Raw genomic sequence first — 25,505 nt, 5'->3', positions numbered from 1 at the left:
GGTGGCTCCCGCAGGGACAGGGACGCGGACGCGGCTGCCGCCGCCGCCCGGGGCCGCCGCAACGTGTTGCGCGCTGCAGCCTGGCATGTGCTGTGCCCGCACCGCTCCCCGCCGCCCTGCTGCGGCTGCCGCCGGCTCAGCACCCTCCAGCTGTGCGCTTTAAAACCTTAAAGGACCTCCGCGTCCCCGCAGCTCGTTCCGGTGCCGCTCTCGCCGCCTCCTCCTCCTCCTCCTGCTCCCCGCGGCTGCTGCGCGCCCCGTCTTGCACCGCTCCGCACGGTACCGCTGCTGGGTGCGGGCGGGCACTTCCATGCGAGCGCCGGCCGCCCGCTGCCATAACCAGCATCGACACATCACTCGCCTCCCGCCCCGAACCCGGAGCGATTTTATTACTCGTGGAGGCGCGGGGAGCTTTCTTGCCGGCAGGGAGGTGCTGTGTAAGTTTATTTGCGGCTTCCGCCGTTATTTACAAGCCATCGGTTTTGCTCGCCGTCCCCTGGGCACCGCGGGAGCCGAAGTTGCCAGGTAAATGCCCTCTTCCTTGTCTGCAGCACTTAAAGAGAGGCGGCTCCAAACCGGTCTCGTTGCATGGCTGCTTCGCCGCTATTGTACAGCACGGACTGCAGAGCGGGGGCAGCGCTTCACTGCACCGCTGTCCCCGGGCAGCTCTCCCCGCTGCCCGCCTCTCCTGGCAATCTCTCCGCACGGCTCCGGGCAGCGGGAGGCTGCCTCCTTCCGCACAGCTGCCCTGCGGCGCCTCGGCTGCACCGTTATTCCGCCGCTGTGCACTGCTGTCCCCGGGGCTGCGGGGGTCGGGCGGGCGGGGGGGGGATGTCCCTCGCAGGGGGAGCTCCGCGCCGGGCCCGGCGGGCCGGGGGGCAGCGGCAGGCCCCGGGCGGGGTGGGGGGAGGCAGCGTCCCGCCGGCCCAAACATGGTGCCGCTGCGGCAGAGGAGGCCGGGCCGCGGCCCCGCCGTTACCGCTGTCGGTGTTGTCCCCGCAGGCCGGGCGGGCGCCGCCCGTCCCCGGGGAGGCCCGGCGGCGTGAGGCCGCCCGCCGCCGCCGCTTATGCAACACATCATCGATAACCACCCCGACATGGCCACCGCGCTGCTGGCGGGCGAGAAGCTGAAGGAGCTCATCCTGCCGGGGCAGCAGGATGACAAGGCGGGCGCGCTGGCGGCGCTGCTCCTCCAGCTGAAGCTGGAGCTGCCCTTCGACCGCGTGGTCACCATCGGCACCGTCCTCATCCCCATCCTCCTCGTCACCCTTGTCTTCACCAAGAACTTCGCCGGTAAGGGCGGGGCGGGGCAGGGCGGGCGGAGGGGGCCGCGGCCTCGCGGCGGCGGCCACACCCTAACGGCCGCCCCTAACGGTCGACGCCACTCCCTAACGGCCACTCCCTAACGGTCACTAACAGCCACTCCCTAACGCCGCTCCTGCTCCCTAACGGCCCCTAACGGCCACCAACGGCCACCCCTAACCGTTACCGCTCCCTAACGGCCGCTCCTAATGGCCGTCACAGCTCCCTAACGGCCACTCCCTAACGGCCACCCCTAACGGCCGCCCCTGCTCCCTAACGGCCGCTCTCTAACGGCCGCTCCCACTCCCTAACGGCCACTAACGGCCGCCCCCGCTCCCTAACGGCAGCTCCCTAACGGCCGCCATCACTGAGGGGCCTCGGCGCGGGGGGAAGCGCCTTTCCCTGCCGGTAGGGAGGGTGCCCCGGCAGCCCCCGCTCGGACCCCGGTGGCCGGGCCTGTGAGGAGGTGTCCGCTGCCCAGCAGCAGCTGAGAGCTGGTGTGGGTGAGACGGGGAGTGGTTTTACGGTCCCTGAGGTGGATCCTCAACCATCCCTGAGCTGGACCCTGGCTGACTTCACGCATTTGTCCTGATGTTAATTGAGGTGTCTACAGCATGTTTAACTGCCCTGCTAGGGAGGGAGGCAGGTGCTTTCATGGAGGCTGATAAGGAGACATATCCACACCGTGCTTTGCCATATTGTGATAGTGGGAAGCACGGATATCTGTTGCTGTTGAGGGCCTATGTCTTGAATACACCCAGCAACAATTTAAAAACCCATGTTTGGTTGCCCCTCACCGCCAGTGCAGAGTCCTTCTGGTCCAGGAAGGTCAAGTTTTGATGAGCCTTGAAAATTACCAAGTAAATTATTATGACACCTTTTGGACCATCAGCGTGTATGTGAACGGTGTTTTACTTTCTGAAGTAGGTGTGATGAGTGTAGCTGCCAGTGCATAACTGCTTTTAAGGTCTCCTGAAGCTCCACGCTAAAGATCCATGTGAAATTATTGGTGCTTTAATACACAGGACTGACCTGGCCATCTGTAGCTTGTGAGGTTAGTGGGAATTGGTTGTATTCAATCAGTCTAAACATACCAGAATCAGGCTCTTGCTTTGCATGCTGCTTTGGGATTGACTTCCAACACTTACCTATTCTTAATACTTGTTTTCATTATGAGATAAATTAAATTATGTAGAAGAATAATGGCTTGCAAATGGAGTCTTGAGACTTTCCCTAATTATAGTTGAAACTTTTTTGATCTACCTCAGTTCTTAAACATACAGTTCCATAGCTCAAGATCTTCAGCCACAGTTAATGGTAAGAGCCTCATTTTTTGGATAGTCATCTGGAGGTATCTCAAAGAGACCATTATTTTCAGGGCATGCTGAACTTGGTGAACATCTAATAACCATCTCTTCATAGTGACAGAAAGGCAGGATTCAAGGTCACCTTTGGTGATCTCTTCCTCTATTTGGTTTTAGAGAAGTAAACTAATAAAGAGGCAACTGTACAGAAGTTAACAAGACTGCACACATGTATGTATGCCCTCATACTGTTTGGGATGTACAGATTTGAACCTCACTAGGCCTAAAGATAACCTTGGGTGCAGGAAAGGTCATACCCCTCCATGTGTGCTCCTTTACATCATGCTGCTTTACGTTGTGCAAGTTTCCCAGCAGAAGTCCTTTGATGACTCACTGCTTGTGCAGACAGCAGTAACTTGTTCTGTACGAACAAATCCTTGGAGACTGCAGATTGCGGAGGAAGCCGTGAGTGTAAGAGACTCAGATTAATACAGTGGATGCCACTCTGCAACTCTGAACTGGGGTCCACACAAGTATGTGGAAGGGAGGGGGTCTGCATTTGAGTTTATTTTATGCTGTGGAAGACTGTTCTCCAAGCTGATGGTTGTGTTCCAAACCTGTTTTTCAGAAGTACCAAAAGCAGTATCATTTGTGTCTGCTTAAAGACCATGTATGCTCATTTCACCCAGTAAGATTTAGGGCTGTAACCTGTTGTGTCCTGACAGGACAAAGCTTACAAGGCAATGCAGAAAACTTACATTTCCAGAGAAATGTGGGATAACACTCTTCTGTTATATGATGTCATGCGTTTGTTCAGGTGGTCTGCAGTTAGAAAAATAATACGAGAAAAAGAAAAAAAAGTCAGAGATACAAGGGAATAGAAGCACTGTAAGGGTCTGATGAAACTAAATAGATTCATTTTTGGAGTGGAGTTGAAGAGCTCAGGATTAGTGGATTCAATTCTACTTCCATAGAGTTCAAGAGCAAAACTCCTATTAATTTTAATGTGACCTGAATCAGGTGTTACTCTGCTACCAAAACAGCATGTACTCAGACTTATTTACTAAGCCAAGTTTATCTGGAGACACTGATGATGGTAGAAACAACGGCCCAGCTGGATACATGCTAATTACTGATTCTGCAGTTTGTGTTGTCTTTCACCCATGCACTACCATTGATCTATAAAAAAAAAATCTGTCTTCACTTGCTTTGGATGCTGCTCCCTGCATGCAATTTAAATAATACACATGAAAAGTGCAAACTTAGCTGACAAAATTGAGTAAGGTTCCTACTGCCCCTTTGGTTGTCAATATCATAGTAGTTTCCCAAAGTTTGCTTTTGGCCCTTGTGTGTATCAGTTATGCTTCAAAATAGGAAATAAAAACTGACACTTTTCATTATTCCTCCTTCTGTTAATGATATCCAGTGCAAGCCATGGAAAGCTATCATCCTGCCACTCAACTGCCAACAACCCCCTTCTCTGGGGTCTATCCCATCTTATTTAATCAGTGTTGGTAGAGCCCTTGAAACAGTGGTGTGTGCACTTGAGACATAAAAGCGTAGTGATCAAAAAGCAGTGGTTTCTCACAAAACTTTTTGCTCTGGATTGGAAGAGTCTGCATGGTTAGTGCACAGAGGAGATAAAAGCCTCTGTACTCCTCTGATCTACCTTGGAGTTTATGTGCGTGGGATCAAGTGTAGCTTAAAGTGCAGTCAAGGCCAGGGCAATGAGTGCAGTGAGAACTGCTTGGCCGAACAGCGTCCTGCTCTGGGGGGGTGCAGGAGGCACCCCCTTATCCCAAGAAGCCTGGCCGTCCCAGGGCGATGCTAAGCCTTCTGCAGCCAGAGGCTGCGATGAAGCATGTATGAAAGTAGAGTTCAGCCTCACAACACAGGACAAAGAGAGTGTTGTTTATTTAAAAGATGGTAATTAACAACCTTAAAAATCATTATGTCTGTGGTATAGTGTATTGTATACTGTAGTTTGCCTGTGGGTGAAGATAAAGTTATTTAGTTAATTATGTTGTTTTAGTGCCATGGGCAAAGTCATTGTTTAGCATTTGCTATTCATGTAAGTGATTTGTTTGTCCTCACATTGGAGTGTTCTGATCTTTACATCACTTTTGAAAAATTAAATCACAAATTTCTGTTTTAGTAGCATAAAAGGCAAGAACTAATTGTTTGGCAGATACAGTGCTGATTTTCTGAATAAATCAAAATACAGCTGAACTTAATGTGTTACAAAAGGCTTTAAATTAGGTATAGTACTTTTCTTCTACTAGTATATTATAGAATCATAGGATGGTTTGGATTGGAAGGGATCATTGAAGATCATGTAGTCCAACCCCCCTGCCATGGGCAGGGACACCTCCCACCAGACCAGGTTGCTCAAAGCCCCATCCAACCTGGTCTTGAACACTTCCAGGGATGGGGCATCCACAGCTTCTCTGGGTAACCTGTTCCAGTGTCTCACCACCCTCACAGGAAAGAAATTCTTCCTTGTGATCAATTTAAATCGACCCTCTTTCAGTTGAAAACGGTTGCCCCATGTCCTGTCCCTGTAGGGCCTGGTAAAAAGTCTCTCTTTTTGCTATAAATACCCTTTAAGTATTGAAGGACTATTATAAGGTCTTCCCGGAGCCTTCTCTTGTCCAGGCTGAACAATCCCAACTCTCTCAGCCTTCCATCATAAAAAAAGTGTTCCATCCCTCTGATCATTTTTGTGGCCCTTCTCTGGACCTGCTCCAACAGGTCTATGTCCTTCCTGTGCTAAGGGCATCAGAGCTGGACACAGTACTCCAGGTGGGATCTCATCAGAGTAGAGTAGAGGAGGAGAATCACCTGCTGGCCACGCTCCTTGTTGTGCAGCCCCTGGTGCTTATAGTATCCTTACAGTCTGACTCATTGTACACAAAAAAAAAAAAAGGGCTGTCATCCTTGGCTGGCTTTTTCTCCATATAAATGAATCTGTAACCTAATCAAAATTTATTGGGAGATAAAATTTTGTTTCCAGACTTCACTGTTAGATGGCAGTGCATTTTGGGTGAAATTGAGCCCCTGCAGAGGGAAGGGGTAGGGCATACACACCGCTAGGATGTGCTCCTGAGACTTAAATTCAGGCTGCGGAGGAGTCAGTAAGAGCTTGACCGTTGATTTCAGTGGGGACGGGACTTCACTCTGATGGCTGAAGTAAGATACAATTCTTGCACTCACCCTCTGCAGAGAAATAAGGCCTGCCTTTGCACTTCCCAAACTTTCTTTCATAAGAGAAAAGTCACTCAGTTAACCTCTCACATTGTCATTTCTGAATCTCCCAAGTCTCCTTTAATGTTTTTCAGGCAAACCAGTGTGAATCCAGAAAGAACACCCCTAGAAAGTTAATTAAAATTAATTAATTAACAACATGCAATGTTTATAATGGGCTCGAGATCATCATAAAATCATTTAAGATCAATAGTCAGCTACCCCAGACAATGAAGGCCCACAAGCGAAGAATGAATATTGTTTCCCTTTCTAAAACTCACACATAGACAGACTTCATATAACACCAGGACATCCTGTATTTAAGAGTCAGTGTATGTTGACCATGAAAAGAGTAAGGGAAGTTTTGGAGATCCACCCATTGGATGGATCTGTATTTAAGTGGAATTGGTTTTCTGGAGTCACAGGGCTCTTTGCCCTGGTGAAGGTGCTTGTAGAAGGCAGCAGTCTAAAGGAAACCTCTCCCCTATCAGTGTTCTTGTTGAGACTAACAATGCGCACTGTCAGTAGTCCCAAGGGAACTTATTTCAGTTTGCTCTGTTTTAATTTGGAAATTGCTGTGTTAAAGATAGCAATTAAATTTTTTATTTAAATATGAATGTGTTTGAATTTCTGTCAGAACAGTGACATGACCCCCATTATGGCCTATATATTCTTAGGCATCTGCTGGAACACTCATGCAAATGTACACGCAGTGCTTTACAAAGGCCCGTGCTTGTATTTGACTCATTAGAGGTTTGATTTCTTATAGTTGAAAATCCGGAAGCCTGACTTTTCATTCCCTAGCAGCTTGAACATGAACAGTTAGTTATTTCCGTGCAAAATAGAAGTAAAATGCAACCAATATGAACAGAGCTCAGATTTGGTGGTACTGTGCTGTCCCAGTGCAGGAATAGGTTACTGTGCCAAGTAACTGCTGGTGGAGAAGCAAATTGTAAACCTGTAAGTATAGGTTGTCAATAAGATCCTTCCATTTTATCTGTGTTGGAGCCTGCTGGATTTCCTTTCCCACAGTAAAGGGTTTGGGGTTATTTTTTATTTTTAAAGCAAGTATTTAAAGTGTTTTCATGTTGAAGCAGGCTAGCCTTAGATTAATAGATAGTGAAAAAATAGTAAAACCCCCATGTTTAATTAAATGTTAGTGTGTAAGGCTCTAAGGTATGTTGTTCCAGTCTAGCTACAGCCTGTATCAGTGTTCAGGAGTTGTTTTTAGTGACGATGTTTCAGTATCTCATATCAATGCATGGTCGGTCTGGGAAGGTATGGATCTAGATAAAAAGGGATTGGTCCTTTAATACATCGCCTTTCCAGTTTCAGGTTTTTTTCGAAAATGCACAGAATGCAGAGTTTTATTAGACTGCTACATTCCTTATCAGTTTAAGTAGGTCTGTTTGGTGTTCCATGTGGTTTTCATCCTTTCCTCTACCCTCTCTGTTTTTACTGTGGAACTAGTACACACAGACCATAGCTGGTAGGTAGGATGCTGTTGAGTACTTAACACTGGTCTTCACCAGCGAGTGCTGTATTCTGTCCTTCATGAATGGCAACGATGCTACTGGCAGCAAGCGGCAGCCTTTTGCAGTGAAACAGCTCATGCATTTGCTGAACTTCCAAGACACTGTTCTACAGTCTAGTAGCTGAAGAGATACTTGGCTATCATGATGGACTGCATAGTTTGTTTGTATTGTTTAATGTTTTTACTGAGTGGTTTAAATATTCCAGTTCAGTGTTGTGCTGTGTTCAGGAGCAACACTATCAGGAATGTCTTTGGGAGGTTCCCTGTATAAGGGACCAGAGACCGGTGGGACCCAAAGGAGAATGTTGTTGTTTCTGTTGTGTGATATATTCACAACATTGAAATATTTTGTTTTCCAAACTTTCAAAAGATTTAGGACTGATACGGTCAATGACAGGAATTGCTAAGTCATATCCCTCTTGTATAGTGCCTCATGCTTTCTATTCACAGTGAATTAGTCTTTCTGTATTGCAGTCATGTTTGCTTTTCCCTCAGAAGCTGTTAAATACTGATACTCTATTAAAACAAAGCAAAACTGTCATCCAGCTGATTTTTATATTTTAGTCAAAAGCCAAACTTTGGCATTGATTTTCTTGCTAGGTTTATAAAACAGTGCCTACAAAATACCAAAAAATTGCTCATAAATACTGTATTTCTATGTCTCTTAGCAGTTACGTAGCTCAGCCCTCTACCACCCTTCTGCTAGAAAATTCCCATGAGGAAGTAATGGAAGGAGACAGTAAGTTAAATGACTGAAGGGTCAGTTCAAGTTTTTCTGTTTTCTTTTCTGATTTGTAATCATTTTGCATAAGCAATGCTTACTTCACCATGTAGTACAGTATATGCGTGAGTTCAATGTGTTTTTATGCATTTCACCTACAGTATGTTTGAAATAATGTATGTTAAAGATTTCTCTGTTATAAGATGGAGTTTTATTTTGTATTTCTGGTCAACTTCTCTAATTTGTATTTTTGTTTCAAGTTGTGGCCAGCATATTTACACATGCTCACTTATGTGACTTATCTGTTAGATGGCTTTTGAGCTTCTTTTCCATTTTTTCTCGTTAACTGCACTTAAAGCCACATACAGTATGAAAGTGAAGATGACATTTTCCCGAATGATTACTGTTAGTGCTAAGAGTACGGAGCCAGATTGTTTTATGTACATGACAACACTAGTGCAGAAATTGGTTCTGAGGTGGTATTAGCTGTGATAAGATAATTTAAGGAGTGTCTCAGTACCATTTGTGTTTAAGTGCTTTCTAAACGTGTTTTTAAAAACTGAAATAGTACAAGCAACCACAGGCTGACTGCGGTGCAGCCGCTGGCAGTTTGCACTGCTGATGGAATTTTTCCCAAGGGGTAAGAGCAATTCTCACACACACACACACACACGAAGTGCACAAGATATGCGAGCTGGCTTTCTGTGAGTTTTGGTCACTAAAAGATTTGAAGTTGCACAGTTGAATGTTAAATAAAAGGGTAAACTTGAGGAAATGCATGAGCCTCATGTGTAATCATTCCACTGCAGTTCCTAGCAGCTACAGCTATTTTTCTTTCATGAATGTCATTTCTCAAAATTCATTGACACAAATGCATCATATTTTTTTCATATGAAATTTCCTGACCCTGTTTGCACTATTAAACCCTTCACCTTTCCAAGTGTCATGTATGTGAAGAGGTCCAAAATGTGCATGAAATCTAGCTTAGTACGTGCTTTCAGATAACTTCAACAATTTGAACAGATGGTGAAAAATATTCTTGTTTAAGAGCTCCTTAATTTATTCATCTTAGTCAAGAGGAAACCTTGTGAATAAATAAGTGTAAGGTCAAGACTGTTTTTCATAGCAACTCTGAAGTATTTTGAAGCTTTTTTCTCCCTAAACTGGATAGAAATTATGCATCCATGATCTAGAAGAAATCTAAGTTTGTACTGTTTCTTAGAACCGTAAAACTCTTCCAGAAGAATCTCTATCATCACTGAGTTCCTTAGCTTTTGTCAGCATTAAAAATGACTGCAGTGGGCACCTTCAGTAGGTATACACATTTAATTACAAAAGCTGAATAATTTTGCAGTACACTGACATGATTCTTGTAGAGGTTTCCTTTTATTTCCCATGATACAGGATTTATTCTAAGAAAATCACTGAAATCAATGCAGTATTTCCATCATCAGGGATTTTGTCACAGGGCTGTGTTACGCTCTTGCATTTGAACTGGGAAAAACAGCAGTTCAGTATAATAGCAAGCTTTGGGGATTTGTTTGCTTTTCTTTCCTGGCACCATGCCTGTTGTGCAGGTTCTGAGTTACCAGAGCAGTGATGCAGCCAGGTGCTGAGATACATAGTGTGGTTTTTTGCAGCTTAGAGCTCAGTAACTATTTTTGGAGCATTTTCGTTATATGCTAAAGTAATTATTTCGGCATTTTGAGATTGAGGTGCCTTGTCTTCTGATCCATGACTTGTTCAGGAGGGCAGGAGACCTTCCCACTGGAAATGGCAGATCCCCTGGGAGCCTTGGGAGCCTGATTTTACTGGCTCTGTTCTGCTAGATCAGAACAGTTCTGATACTTTACAAAACCCAATTTCTCTGCACATGGAGGAACCAGTTTTCCAAAAAGCAGTAGACAGGCCATCTCTGCCTCCTAAATACTGTATTATTAAAATAACACAATTGGCTAATGAGCTAACTATTGGCATTTTTCTTCTTTTTCAATATGAAGTTTTCTGGGTGCTGTGTTTATGCCAAGAGATACTTAATACAAGCCATCTTTTCCATTTCTAGTCATTAAATAACAATAATGCAATAGAACAAACCTGCTGTTTCGTGTTGCTTCCTGTGTTTGTATTTTGTGCTTGACTCTTGATGAAAGGAGCCACCCTCGTCTATGTATCATCAGCCTCAGTGGATTTTCATGATTCATTTCACATTGGCATTTACGCATTCTTGCAGTTTACTTTAGGTGTTACTCTAGTCCACATCATCATAGTGTCTGGGTGCTTGTGTAGTTGCTTTGAGGTTCCATCTCTAGAGGGGAATTTTTGAATTGCCAAAAAAATTTTTTTTGAACTTCGGAAAACATTAAAACACTTCTTTACACACACTACTTCTTCTGTGCAGAAGAGCTGTACATCACCAAAATTCCACTCACCTCCTCATGTAAGCACTAAATTTAGAAGTAAATATTGTTCAGATCTCTTTTGTAGGACTGTCTGCATGGCTAATTCCATTAATTATATTTTGATGAATACATTCTTTTAAATTTGGATTTAACCTTCCCTCAAATCTTCAAATAATCCAAAGCAACAATATAACACAGAAACATACCTCTATGTACAAATACAAGCATTGTAATTTCTTTCCAGGTGTTTTCTGTGTTCTCACTGAGCTCTCTTGAGCACAGGAGGAAAGGCTTCTCGAGATGTTCAACTGTACAGTCACTATAATAAGCTCTCTTTCCAATGGCGTTGTCACCATACTGCATGGCCATCACATGGCGGATGGTAGCTCATTACTGAGGACACATTCCTTTATAGGAGCAGCCTAAGGGATTTCATTTAGGTGTTTCTGCACCTTCTCTGCATAACAGCTGTCATTTCTGGAATAACCTCTCCAACAGACTTCAGCATATCAAACAAGTAGGAGTAGGTATCTTGCTCTCCTGAATAACCTGGGCAGGCATTACAAGTCTTTACGCCTCAGATTGTTGGTAAGTGAACTTCAGCGTTCCAGCTAATTTTAGAAGGGCCAATGTTTATTGCATACAGGGAATATAGTTCTGTAAATTTTTGTATACACTAGGAAAGTGCATTACTAATTTATTGATTCTGCAGATCCAAAATATATGCAATTCAAGCAGCAGTCCCACAAGGAAAAAAGACCCATATTGTGATCACAGGGACACCTGCTGCTGGCTTTACATTGCAGTTACCCCTGTGGGTAACCCATTACCTTAACCCATTACCTGTCAGTCTTTGAAACTGCTTATCTACATCTCACCCATTACGACTAATCCTTGTAGAGTACAGACCAGTAAAACTCACTAGCAGCAGTGGTTTCCTGTCTCATTCCTTTAGGGACTTTCTTTTGAAGATTTTTTTCTTAAACAGGACAAGTGGTTTCAGAGAGTGGGCAAAAAAGGCTATACCTTACCTTATTGATCATGGAGAGATTTGTACCTTAGGAAGACTTCATGGGCATGGAACCTATATTCAGATTTGGAAAGAATATTCCCTAAGAAAGGTAAAGGTATTGTCTTTTTGTTTTGATAAAAGTAATAATTCTTAGTAACTAGCTTGCTAAATTAAGGCTTAGTTTGATGAATGTTTTATTTTCTTATTCCTATGAGTAAACTCGGTGAGTTAAATAGGACTATATGACTACAGTTGATACACAAAAGTAATTTCAGGAATCCATCCTTGTGCTGTACTAATTTCTAACCTTTAAATACCCTTTGAATAAAGTAGTTGAAATAAACCAGTTAAATTAAGGGAGTTTTTCCTGTGGCTGTGAATTAATTTGGGTATTAGCCAGCATTTGTTAAAATCACAGAGTTACATATTCCTTGTGGACTGTGGGACTGAGATGGAAAAACCTGTATGCTGTTTAGATAATGTTATACTTTCTTAGACTACATTTTCAACCTCGGTAACATGAATATTTTTTGTTCTTTTTTTCTAGAGAGAAGAGGATCCAGCACATTTCTTCTTTTCCATTTAAAAAAAAAAATTGCTGAAAAGCTACTAAATAAATTCTTTCTCAAAATAAACAGTTTGCTACCTGCTTTCTTGTGCAATCCTTTAGTACCCAAGAAGAATGAGGCATGTATGTCTGATTACTTACTTGTATGTGACACGATGTAAGGAGAGCGATACGATAAAAGACTACCCTTGTCAAATACTGGCATTTATTGCTGAATTCAGGGAGTTTCTCATTTATCTTGGCTGTTAGAAACTTGTGTTGTGGTATCTAATGGTCAGGGAGATTCAGAGATACTACTTAAACACTGAATTTCTCCTTAGGGTCAAGTGGAGAGTACTAGGAGTGCTTCAGAGAACTTGACTGGAATGCCAACTTTTCTTCATAGGCAGGTTGGGCACCGGCATAAGGCTGGTTTAGCAGCCCTCTTCCAGAGGGCAGAAAGCCAATTGCTAGGAAGCACTAGGCCCAGGCTGATTCTGTAGTATATTTAACTCAGTAAGTATATTTTTCAGTATACTTAACTTGGGTCTGGGCACTTGTCCAGGAGCTGGGAGGTCCTGTCTGTTCGGCAGCACCCAAGCACCTCTTCTGCTGCTTATACTTTATGTAGGACCATGGTGGTCAGGCTGAATGTTTACTTCTAGATCCTCAGAGAGTTTTTTTCCACAAGAGGCATACTTACCTTTGTCTTGGTGTAGCAAGTAAAAAATTTTCATTTTTAAAAAATTTTTAAATTACATTTTCTGAAAACTGGGTTCCTCTTTTTTCTCTCTGCTGTTAGAAAATTGTTCTATTCCTTCTGCATTGTTGAATTATTGCACTAGAATATTGAAATCGTGCAACTCAGTTGGAAGATTAATGAGGTGTGATTTCTAAAAGCTGGAGGTCACAGGAGACATACACCATTTATTATTACGGTTTATATTTTGCGTTGGGGGAATATGCTTTTTTCACTGGGAATATGGTAGGTGTGAAACATCATTTGCCCTTCTATACAGGGGCGTAGACTGTTTGTTACTAATATTTTCCTTTCTTACTTTTAATGTTTAACCAAAAGCATTGTAAATGTGTTGGCTTTATTTATTTAAGTAACTTTTGCTCATAATTATATTTTAGAAGCTTGAAATTGATCCCCCCTACAGCATCAGTTTTTCAAAGAGAGATGCACACGCCAAATTTTATGTGCTGTGAGTAGTCCCATTGGGTTCATAGGAACTGCCCAATGCGTGAAGTCACTTCAGTTTTTTTAGGAGCAGGTCTTATTTTTTACAGTGTTGTACACTAAGAGACTGGCATTGTTATCTTTATTTTGAAGGGACAAATGAATGTTTATGTTAGATGCAATTCACTCACTTTCCCAGGAATACTTGTAAAAACTTGCAAAAAGAAGGTAATGGAGAGTGATAAATATCTACAGCTTTACCGTATCTTCTGGACAGTGTTCTTTCTGTGTACCCTACACTAGCTCACTTATTTTTTTGCACATTTTTTTTTTTTTTTTTTACTAGATAAATATGCATACATTCATGCACGTGCATGCAAAATCACGCACACAGCCGCCGCAGTGAACTGTGTTGTTGATATCTCTTCCTTTGAGATGCAATAGTGGGGCCTGAGGTCTAGCAATTTGTACTTCAGTGGTAGCCTTCCAGCCGTATTTTGCCTAATGTGTTCTTAGTGCAACTGGTCATTGTCTTCATTTTTGGAAATGGCCATTTCTCAAAAGTTAAAAAAGTACTCCTGCATGAATCAGCCATTCTTGCTGGATGTGACCTAAGGAAAAGAAGAGTTCACCTTGAGGACAATAAAGTGTTGGAGCAGGTTGCACAGGCAGGTTGTGTAGTCTCCATCTTTAGAAGTTTTCAGACTGACAAAGCCCTAATCAAGCTGGTCTGAGCTCAGCCTTGATCCTGCTTTGTGTGGGACATGGGAATTGGTAGCTTCTGAGGTTCTTTGCAATGTTTCCATGATTCTGCCTTGGGGTATAGTGATCTGGAACAGCAGTTATCGGGTTTTTTCCACTGGTAATTCCATTTCCAGCTCTGAGATTCATTTTTGCAATGGGGAGTTTCAGAAGGGTTCCAACCCCAAGCCTCAGCACCCCAGCCCCTTGCTTGAGGAATTTCAGAACTTAGTGTCGTATCTCTTGGTTGAAATTAAGCAGGAGATATATGTATCTAACGTTTTCATGCCCAGTACTTGCAGGCTGACAAATGACAGGGCCTCTTGAAGAGTGGATTTGAATGGATGCTAAAAGTACATGGAGGTTGGGGAACCACTGAAAGGAGGTGGCTGATTTTGGATTGGGAACAGTAGGAGTGGGAGCCTGTGCCTGCAGGAAGCCCACAAGCATTTCTCAGAGCCTTTACTAACAAGCAGCAGACTGGGCAGCTCTTAGGTTCCATGCTTTGCCTTCGCTCCTTTCCATACTGTCCATGTAGATTCTTTCTAAAGAGTTTTTTGAGTGCAGCCCCTTCCTTCATCCCTCTCCCTACCTTGTCTCTCTTCTCGCAACCATGCACTCTCTTTCATTCCCCTAAAGTATGCCTTTTGTACCACAGTACTTCCTGCAAGTCATTTTTCTCCATGTAAGTAGTACTTAAACTGATGGGATGAGATGCTACAGAATGGAGCATGTGAAAAAACGTTGCTACCAAGGGATTTTAATTTTTCTAGTGGCATAACACAATCAACTAAGTAATTCTGTGTTGATTATTTCATCTTGTTTGCATGTCCAAAAAATTCAGTGAGATGTCTCTCAAACCTTATCCATGAGAAGAGTCTTGGGGACTTCTAGAAGCTACTTGCATGCAGAGTGAGCAGGATAAAATGTATTTAAGTACAACTGTTGAAAACACCTGATGTAGTGCTCCTGTGACCATCTGACGGTATTGAAAAAAGGGAAGCTGAGCTTCTTAGTATGCATCTTTATACTCAAATCAGTATAAGATAAGTATAATATACTTTATAATACATTAACATCAAGGACTTTTTTTCCTATGTACTAATTATTTCTGCACAGCATTAGCACGGGGTTATTTAGTTTCTTAAAAATTATTTAAAAGGGACGTGTTCTCACTGAAGACAGGATTTGTTCCTAGGTATTCCTTGTTCCAGTTCTGGAACTGTGTTGAACGTCATATTCTGGCATGTAGTTAGCACATTTGTGTAGGTGAACCTAAGGGCAGACCTTCAGACTTCAAGCTTTCTGGGGTTTTCTTTGAGCATCAGAACTAAAAATCTTGAAGTACGCCATCACATTTAATGCAGAAAAGTTGAGTTTGGTATTCCAGCCACCAAAAACAATGGCAGCTTAGTTATCTTACTTTTTTTTTTTGCCTTTGCTACAGATGCACACGGGTGCAAATCACAGATAATGTCCACTCTCAGCCACCTTTTGATTGTTGTTTGGAACTGGAAAAAGATTATTTTGGAGCTGATGACCTTGCTCTTGGGGTTTTTTTGGTAGGAGTTTCTGTCTCTTGGGCTCACAAGAATGTAGCTATTAAGGAGAGTGGAGGTATAGATTGTATTTGTGGGCTTAAGCCTAGACAACCTTGAGAAGACTACCAATCAGCTCAACCATAATAATTTTTAAAAAAATTTCTTTACAGCTTCTTACTCTTGTCTTTTCCTACACAATTGAACCGTTGCAGCAAATGCAATTAAACCGCAAAGTCTTGGGGAAAAAGCTGCATTTCATGGTGACTGGAGTGGTTATATGAAAAGAAGCTTCCTAAACTGCTCAAGGATTTTCAGGGTGAAATAAGAATATCAGTAGAAACTTTCTATATTTATGAATATAACGTCAAATGCGAGTACATTTTTTGATATTGCATGGTCCAGTGTCAGAGCTATGATTTTAACACTGTTACAGCCTTTTTAATGCTACTAACTTATCAGGAGTATATTGTAAAATCAAAGAATACATCTGCTGTGCCTTCTTGAAACCACATTAAGTAGGGTCCTCACAGCTAGAGTGAGCTGTGTGAGAGCAACTTCCCCATCCTCTTCAGATCTGCATGGTGAGATCCAGCTGTATGTTACTGCCATCTTTCATAACAAACATGATTAGTTATTGACATGGTGTTTTTCTTTTTCATTTATTCCCGATTGACAGAGATTGCAGTAGAGGAGAAACATGTCCATACCCTACCATGATGGGATAAAACACCTTCATGGTGTTAAATGCCAGGTTAAATGCTGCCATTGCCCAAGAAGTAACATTCACAAAAGCTAACTCAAACCTCCTGGTGATCTTGCTTGGCAGCCTCCTGTCAGTGAAGAGAGACAGGCTCCTCCAGGCAACAGCTAAATCAGTCTTTTGCTTTGAATCATTGTCTGGAAGAGTATTCCTCTCTTCTGCATTGTCTGCACAGTTTTCTAGATGAATGAGCTTCCTAAGGCTGATGCTGTGCTTTGTGAGTCAAGTCCTGTGCTGAGAAGGTTAAGCTAAATTCCCCCATGGAATAACTACCAAAAATTGGTGGCATTCGCTGACAGTGAGCATGGCTCAAACAAATTAGAAAATACTGTTCGAATAAAATTGCATTGTAACCCCACCGCCCTCGCTTCAGTCAGTTATAAGAAATCCCACTGACTTCATTGAGAATAGGGTTTCATCTGAAGGGTCTTGGGATTTGCATGGCTTGTAATGAAAAGCATGTCAAATTAACAAATACGCAAAGAAAACACTAGACCGGCATCAACAAATAGCAAGACATCGAATAAGAATGGGACATCATACTCAGCTGTCCCAATAAATTAGAGATCTCTCACAACTTACCAGGCAATGGGAGCAGCTAAAAGATGTTTAAAAAAGGAAAAGCAAACAAATTCCTGTAAAATGACATTTACTTTCTGTACTGGGCTGGGCAGCCCCATTTTTGAAGTACTCTCTAATGAAGGTGTTCAGTCCAAACCAGAGTTGTGAAGCTCTTCAGACTGTTTTCACTGAAGCAGTGACAATGGATAGAGTGCAGTTAGTCTCTAAGTGATCTGTCCAACATGAATGTAAATGCTAAGACATTTCTATGTTTCCTTTTTATTTATAAAATAGATACATATATTTGATTGTTGTTGTATATATACAATTTTTGGCAGAAGTCACCTTAGCTTTCAGGTCTTGACGAAGAGAACTGAACTGTTCACAGTTTATTTGGTAGTAGCAACTGATACATGAATACAAAAATAATCCTTATGGATAATTTGTATGAATAATTGTTGCTGCCTTCCCAAATATTTGTGGTGTTGAGACCTAGAAGAAATGAACCCATGTATGTCACAGTAAACTGAGTTTCATATTGGTGTGTTCTACTGAGCTTAGGGACACCCAATTCAAAATATTTCTGCTTATGAGAAATGCACCATGCTTCATTGACTTTTTTCCCCCATGGGAATGTTTTCACATAGGAATCTACTTTGTCTCCTGGGAAATTGTACGCTAACTCTTTGGTAGTAGGAGTTGAATTTTTTTGTATGCATCCCTTCATGGGTAGGGTTGGGAGAGCATGTAATTCCCGAAACCAAGAGTCAGTCAGCGTTTTTCTTGTCACACATGGCTGCAAATAGAGAAAAGTAGTCTAAATAGGAAGCTGTGTAACATTAGAGTGCTTTCAGCTCTCTGAGGCTGGAGTTGGATCATTTTAAAATAGTCTTCAAAAAGGATTTTAAAGAATTTGCAGGGTTTATTCACTTTACATGCTGCCTTGGGTAGCATCATTTATTCTATCAACTCTGGTTAAAGTGGTTGTATATTTAGAAAAGAATCCTCACGGAATCACTTCTTTTTAAAAAAGCGTTTTTTGTGCATTCCTCAGCATGTAGGTCTCTGTAGGTCACAGAAGAGGTTTACACCTCTGCATTTTACCAAAGAACTAGTAAATGCTTTTGATTTGCTCAACATGTGAAAAGTAGTTGGCCAAGTAAGGAGTCCTCTGTTAAGGCAAAAGGATTAGGGTTTCTTGCCTGCCTAATAATTTTTAATATTTTATTTATTGTTATCAAATGTCATATTATTTTCTTATTTCTCTTCATGATTTGTATTATTAAGAGAACAGTATCATCACTCTTTTCCACTGAGCTGTTCTCAATCCAAATTGTAGACTGCATTCAGAACTGGAGCAAGCTTGGTGTTCTTGAGTGATTCTTAGTTCAAGAGAACATGCCCTCTTCCCATGGGTCTCATTTTAGGAAGATTTTATAAGGTATACCAGAACCCTGTAAAATATATTCCCTTTGTTCTGCCTGCCAAAACATGAAAATATGGTCTTCCTCTTTGAAGAGGGTGTTTTGATAATGGCTGTTGTTCTTTGGGCAATTAATACTGTTTTAGCTTTCACAAGTTTTGCTATCTTACTTTGATGTATTGATAGAAAAAGGCAATTTTATAAAGACCACAAGTTATCTACTGCGTCAAGGCAAAAGTCCTTTTGGCCCAACATTCTGTCTCTGACAATGGCAAAAAGCAAGTGCTTAGGAAGGAGTGTTACAATACACAAGTGTATGATGTTAGTTCCTTTGATAAACCCTTCCACCCCGCAGCAGCCCATGGTTTAAACATGTCCTGAGAGAAGAATTGCATCGCCATCTTTGTATTTAGAATCCTTGCTATACTTTTTCTTTCATTAATTTGATTGCTTTCTTGATCCACAGTATCTGTTTCTTCCATAATACTGTGTGACAGCGAGTTGCACCATTTATTTGCACATTGTGTAAAAAACAATGTTACAGTTTCAAATGTAGAATTAAATTTTCATAGTGATAAATACAGTTAATACACCAGATTCTGGTCTGGTCAGTCACACTTTAACTCAAGAGTCTTAGCTGAGAGGCATACAGTTGACTAAATACTTGAATGTCTTTAAGATTCAATTTTTGCTACTATATCCAATAAGTAGACTTTGTTAATAAGGAGTAAAAACATTACCTTCAGCTGTATCTTATTTAGAAGAATACTTAGCTGGGATGAACATTAAATTTCACCTAAATGAGCCTTTCAGCATTTGCACATGACATCCTCAGCTACTGTCTAGTGGATATCAGGTGTTTTAGCTTTATGGAGCTTAGGTTACAGTTGTTTAGGGTATTGTTTTCAGAGAGGTAATTAAGCCCAAATACGTATTTCTTGCTGACCTTTCTTGCTCAGGTTCATTCTAAAACTTCCAGGTAAATAGTTTTGCCTGGGGGCTTATGAAGACGTGTGCAGGCTGAGCTGTCTAATAGACGTGGAGGGTTTAACGGTCATGTAAAGACACAGTAAAATAAAATTGATATAATTTGAAATGTTTATTTTCCAGAGCTCCTTTTGTAGGTTAAATGCACAGCAGTGACTTTTCTCTCTGTTATACAGAGGAGCCAATATACTGTTACACACCACACAACTTCACCCGCGATCAAGCCTTGTATGCCAGAGGATATTGTTGGACAGAATTAAAAGATGCCTTGCCAGGAGTTGATGCCAGCCACTGGCCCTCCTTGTTTGAGCATAAGTTCCTACCTTATGCACTGCTGGCTTTTGCTGGGATAATGTACATTCCAGCTCTGGGCTGGGAATTTCTGGCCTCCACCCGACTGACTTCAGAGCTTAATTTTTTGCTTCAGGAGATTGATAACTGCTACCACCGTGCAGCTGAAGGGCGGGCACCAAAAATAGAGAAACAGATTCAGTCCAAAGGCCCAGGGATCACCGAGAGAGAGAAGAGAGAAATCATTGAGAACGCAGAGAAGGAAAAAAGCCCCGAACAGAACTTGTTTGAGAAATACCTGGAAAGAAGAGGACGAAGTAACTTTTTAGCTAAGCTTTATCTAGCGAGACATTTGTTCATCATCTTCTTAAGCATCATACCAATTACATACTTATCCACCTACTACGCTACGCAGAAGCAAAATGAATTTACATGTGCATTAGGAGAGCCTCCAGACAAAACAAGCAGCTCCAAATTGCACATCAGAGTGAACTGTAAGCTGCCATCTGTCCAGCTCCAGCGGATTATTGCTGGTGTAGACATCGTTCTTCTCTGCTTTATGAACTTGATAATCCTCATCAACTTAATTCACCTCTTCATATTTCGCAAGTCTAACTTCATATTTGATAAGCTGAACAAAGTTGGAATAAAGACCAAGAAACAGTGGCAGAAGTCCCAGTTTTGTGACATCAATATTTTGGCCATGTTTTGTAATGAAAATCGGGACCACATAAAATCATTGAACCGTCTGGATTTTATTACAAATGAAAGCGATCTGATGTATGACAATGTGGTACGCCAGCTGCTTGCAGCCTTGGCCCAGTCCAACCATGATGCCACTCCAACCATGCGCGATTCAGGGATCCAAACGATAGACCCAAGTGTTGACCCAGCAGACATTGATGCTAACGAGCAGCTCATCATTAAGAGACCAAGGAAGAAGATGAAATGGATCCCAACTACCAATCCCCTTCCTCAGCCATTCAAGGAACAGTTAGCCATTATGAAGGTTGAAAACCATAAACCTGACAAACCGAAGCCTGTGCGGAGAAAAACAGCAACGGACAGCCTTATAGCTCCTTTGTTAGAGTCCGCTGCAAAAACCTCACAGCAACTATCTGCTCATAAAACCGAGCAAAACACCACCCCAAGCACAAGCAGTGAAAAAAAACACACGCGACACTTTTCCTTGGATGTTCATCCATATATACTTAGTAGCAAAAAACCCAAGCCAGAGGTTCAAGCCATGCCCTCGATGCCTACGTCTAAAAGCCAAGAGGGTGGATTTTTAAACCAGGAAGAGAATGTCGTAGTACACGTTACCTCCTCTCTCAAAGGTACAGTATGCCATAATGCCAGTACCACCGCCACAGACCATAATTTGCGTAGCAATCTTCAGGAACTCAAAGCTTATCTGAACTGTTTGACCTACCTTGCTAGATTTTGGGGTAGCTAATGATCTTAGGGCTTGCAGGCCTCAGAAATAGGGGTTCTCTCTCTTTAGCAGTTATGCGGAGGTTAAGGATTATTACAGATAGAGCTGTACAAGGCAGCCTGCAGGCTGTTGGTGCAGGTAATTTTTCAAATGTAAGCAGATTTTCACAATTATGAATATGGTCATGCCTTGCCAAGGAAATGAGGAGGGTTTGGCCTCCATGATACCCCTTTCTGCTCCACCAGCACCTGGCACATTTCAAACGTGTCTTACTTTCAAGTCATATGGAAACTGTCATGGTAGAAGACCAGTACTCTGGCCAGTAATAGACACTTAGGAGTATGTGAGAAACCGTGCTAATGGCACATTAAGGTGCCTGTGGAAAAAAATCTCTTAAAGTACCAATTCTTTAGGGTCACAACTCAGATCGTTTATATCATTGTTCACACAAAAAACATTGTAAATTGCTCACGTGGATGGTCTGGAGTGCAGGTGCTGGTCAGAGGTTCAGGAATTCTGCTATTCCCTTCCTGTGTGGCCTCGCAGGAGATGCTCTTTCTGTGCCTCAGTTCCCTGTGTTTGTCTTGGAAATACTGTCCCTTTCTAACCTCAAAGGAGTGTTTCAAATATATCAATAATTTTAGGTGCTAGAATGATGGGGAAGGCCACGTGAGCACTAAGAAAAGCAATAGATCAGTAGATAGATAGATAGACAGACAGACAGTCTTGTTTATTTTTGTAAGCTACTGACATAAGAAAGAAGCACTGTGCAGTTGAAGTTACAGAAAGATTTGTACGTACTTAAAGCAATGGCTCTCATCTCATTACAAGCTAAGACCTCCCCCTGGGCTTCGACAGACTGACAGCTACCGTCACCCCACTGCCCAGCAAAGAAGTGATTTGAGGTATAAAAGTTTCTGTCACTTCCAAATCCTTTTGCTCCTTAGAGCCCTCCAGCTCCCCAATGTGCATGTGAGCTATTCTTACAGCATCCCTTATCCAGTCACCTGCTTATTTCAATTCCTCAAAACTACTGGGGTTTTCTGGTCTCAATTACTTTAATCTAAATTAGTGCTTGAATATTTTAAGGGCAAAAAATAATTACTGTAGTTTTGGGGCTCTGTTACTCCCCATTCCCATTAAAAATTGTCAGCTTTGCTTTTGAGTTAGACCCACATTACAGTCCATCAGGTAAGGTAGACTTAAAATTTCTGGAAAGAGACATCAGTTAATGACAAATTGCTGAGTTCTTTCTGAAGACAAGTGGCTTACAATGTGTAACCACTATTTTTTCCCATTGAAAATATCAGTGCATTTGTATTCCATCCTGTGGGTTTCAACATTCGTAACATTTGTCAAAACATTAAATCATAACATGTATAAAACACCTGCCAGACTGTAGAAGAGAATAAAAGATACTTTTCAGTTGTTTTTTGTTCATTTTACAAAAATACCATTCACATAAGGAAGCATGAGCATGCATAAAAAAGAGTGAGATTCACAAAACCCATTTTTTGTTTGCCCTCTTTCCCTCAGCTTACAATCCTGTTGTTTTGAAACAGTCCTGTTGGATTCTCAAAGGATCCCAAGAAAAATCACTTTTGGGTCCACTCCTACTCCCACTGAAATCAGTGGCAAAACTGCCAATGACTTCTGTTGGTTCAGGACACTCCTCTCTGATGGACCGGGAGGGTGACAGACTGCCTGTCTTTTAACTGGCTGTTTTGTTTTCTTGTAGACACCCCTCATCCTGCAAAAGAGATCCTATACTCATCTGAGACATGCAGAACTGTGCCTGCTGCTGGGACTTTTGTGACGTGTAACCACAACCATATAGCCACAACCTCTGCTGCCACCAGTATGACTTTGAACCAAGTCAAGCCCGAGCCGACACCTGCACTGAACTGCAACCCAGCCCACCCTTTGCTGCACATCAACACGCTGTACGAGGATCACGAGGAGGAAGTTTCAAACATGATAGACAATGGTATTCACTCACCAACTGACACCGGGGAAATTCTCTCCATCCCTACCCCAAAGCAGATAAGGTTGGCGACATTTGATGAGCCAATGGCAATAGTGAGCTCGGTGGAGTACTGAAGACCCCGGGCTGCACAGCTGCACCTTGGTGGCCAGGCCCAAGACCGCTGCAGTGCGGACCGTGGTCCCCTCAACGATGCAAATCACTGCATGAGCATGGAGAGTTTTCACACAGACTATATAGCTTTTGGTAATAACACCAAATGGTTTTTCAGGATCACATCATGAGCACTGTCAGTCATTTGCAAAATAGAATAAAGAAAAATCTGGTGGAAGTAGACTTTTAACACCAAGACAACCATTAGCTCTAGCTCTAAACTATAGCTTCCTTATTTGAATGGGGAATAGCACAATTTATGAACATTAAGAGCCTGATGGCCTGACACAGTAATTTTAGTGAGTGTTTAAATCCTTTGCATTCCAAATCACAGATTAAAATTAAAACAACATGGAGGTGAGGTGTACTTTTTTAATGGCAGCAGTTAAATAAGAGTTTTTTTCTAAGCAGAGAGGATTTTTTTTCAATTCAGGATTATGAAAAAGTTATATGCAAGCAACATTTTTGTTTGTTTGTTTCTTTAGCTCACTAATGTTGGGCTTGATGGAGACTTAGCTGAAAGGGCCTTACTACCACCAGCATTTAAGTGCAGAAAGATTGATACACTCAATCTCTTGCATTTATAAATGAAAATACCTGAGGTATGCCCTGCCCTTTAACAAGCTTCTATGTTTGATGGAAGATGATGAAATGAAGAGTTTATTTTTTTAAATATATTTTACCATGGGAAAAATTACTTTAATAACTTTTCAAACCAGGTGTTGCTTTTAACAAAATATGTAGAAGAGAGTCATTGTAGCTGCTTATTTTTTCGTAGTGTATTTATGAACCAGGTTAGAAACTTTCATGGGTGCTTCACTGATACGAAAAATCTTAGGAAGGTCATTACAAAATATCTTACAAAATATGAAACCAGCAAAACCGTTCTCAAATAACACACAGTTAAACAAGTCTATGAATTCAGGTCTGCAGACTTGGCTAGTCCTTGATTCAGCAAACACTTGAGGCCATGGATGGCACTGAAACCACTCATATGTCTAAAGCTAAGCACACTCTGAACTGGCTTTGCTGGATCTGGGCTCTAGCGCAGGCAGACGATAACCCTGCAGTATGTGCTATCACTCTGATTCAGTATTTGCCTTCCTTGGCTCAAAGCACATCTTCATGCCCATCTTCCTATAACTGCGGTATGTGTGGTTTAATAGAAAACTCTAGGATAACTAAAACATCTATTAAAAGTGTATCATGCAATAACCATTTTCAGCAAAATTATAGTGAAACAAAAAGTGACTGTGTTAAAATAATATTCCTAGCTGCATCCAGAATTACGGAGTATGTGTGTTTGCTTCAAAATTATGTATAATGGTAGAAAAAATATGCAGCACAAATATGGGACTGAAATCTTGAATTTATTTTTAATTTATTACCTCAGACATGGATATATTATACCAGTATTTAATGAAAATAGCACTGAAAATAAATACCTATTATTCTGAATACTTTAATATGTGTAGTACTTCTTAGCTTAGTTACATACAAGTGGGATTTTGTTATAAGGAGTAGGTGGGACATGTAAAGTCACTATTCCCCCCCTGTGTTACTTTAGTTATGCCCAGCCTTTGTGGCCTGAATACCGAAACAGCAGCGAGCCACAGGAGACATCCCGCAGACAGGGCAGGGAGTGCTGGGGACAGCTGAAGGGCCCGGCTGTAACACCCCAAGGTCTCGGGGCAGGGTGGCATGGAGCTGATGGGGGACACGGAGCTCTGTCCAGGGAGCTGGGAGATGATGGCCGCAACGGCTCCTGCTGGCTTGTCTCCTGTCAGCCCTGGGGACATCAGTGGTCCCCCCTCAGAAGAGCTGTCTGCATGAGGCAGCCATGGGATGAACCATAGAATCGTAGAATGGTTCCTGATAGAAGGGACCTTAAAGATCATTGAGTTCCAACCCTCCTGTCATGGGGGGACACCTCCCACTAGACCAGGTTGCTCAAAGCCCCTTGAGCCTTGAACACTTCCAGGGATGGGGCATCCACAACTTCTCTGGACAACCTGTTCCAGTGTCTCACCACCCTCACAGTAAAGAACTTCTTCCTGATACCTAATCTAAATCCCTTCTCTTCCGTTTAAAACCATTACCCCTTGTGCTATTGCTGCACTCCCTGATAAAGAGTCCCTCCCCATCTCTCCTGGTGTTTGAGCAGGAATTTGATTCATACGCTGCCTGTGGCTGCAGGGTTGTAGGTTGGTCACCTCTCTTCTAACCCACTCGATGACAAGCTGCAGGGTGTTCAGCATCACTGCTCGCTTGACTGATAGACTGGTGTGACTCGTTAAGATAACAAATCCACACCTGCAAGGCCAGGTCCTCCTTCTGCCCCAGGTACAGGAGGAAGCCTTCTGCAGTGAGGCAGCCATGGAGAG

General features: G+C 42.3%; 1 protein-coding gene across 4 annotated transcripts; it reads left to right on the top strand.

Moving 5' to 3' along the window:
* Positions 1 to 10: 10 nt before the first annotated feature.
* On the top strand, positions 11 to 24,579 carry PANX2 (pannexin 2). 4 transcript variants are annotated; one of them, XM_014963953.1, is made up of 5 exons: positions 11 to 525; positions 1,003 to 1,293; positions 19,435 to 20,886; positions 21,816 to 21,889; positions 22,723 to 22,845. In XM_014963953.1, exons 2-4 carry the CDS (start codon positions 1,068 to 1,070, stop codon positions 21,845 to 21,847), a joined length of 1,710 nt encoding a protein of 569 aa, XP_014819439.1. In that variant the 5' UTR covers positions 11 to 525; positions 1,003 to 1,067; the 3' UTR covers positions 21,848 to 21,889; positions 22,723 to 22,845. The 4 variants fall into 4 exon arrangements, 3 of the variants coding, with proteins under 3 accessions (XP_014819439.1, XP_014819437.1, XP_014819438.1); XR_001414302.1 differs by lacking the exons at positions 19,435 to 20,886; positions 21,816 to 21,889; positions 22,723 to 22,845 and adding exons at positions 11,492 to 11,624; positions 12,063 to 12,196; XM_014963951.1 differs by lacking the exon at positions 21,816 to 21,889 and having other exon boundaries at positions 22,723 to 24,579.
* The last annotated feature ends 926 nt before the right edge of the window (positions 24,580 to 25,505 follow it).

Source organism: Calidris pugnax, unplaced genomic scaffold (genome assembly GCF_001431845.1).
Source record: "Calidris pugnax isolate Ruff unplaced genomic scaffold, ASM143184v1 scaffold44, whole genome shotgun sequence".
Taxonomy (NCBI): domain Eukaryota; kingdom Metazoa; phylum Chordata; class Aves; order Charadriiformes; family Scolopacidae; genus Calidris; species Calidris pugnax.
This window is presented reverse-complemented; position numbering and strand designations above follow the sequence as displayed.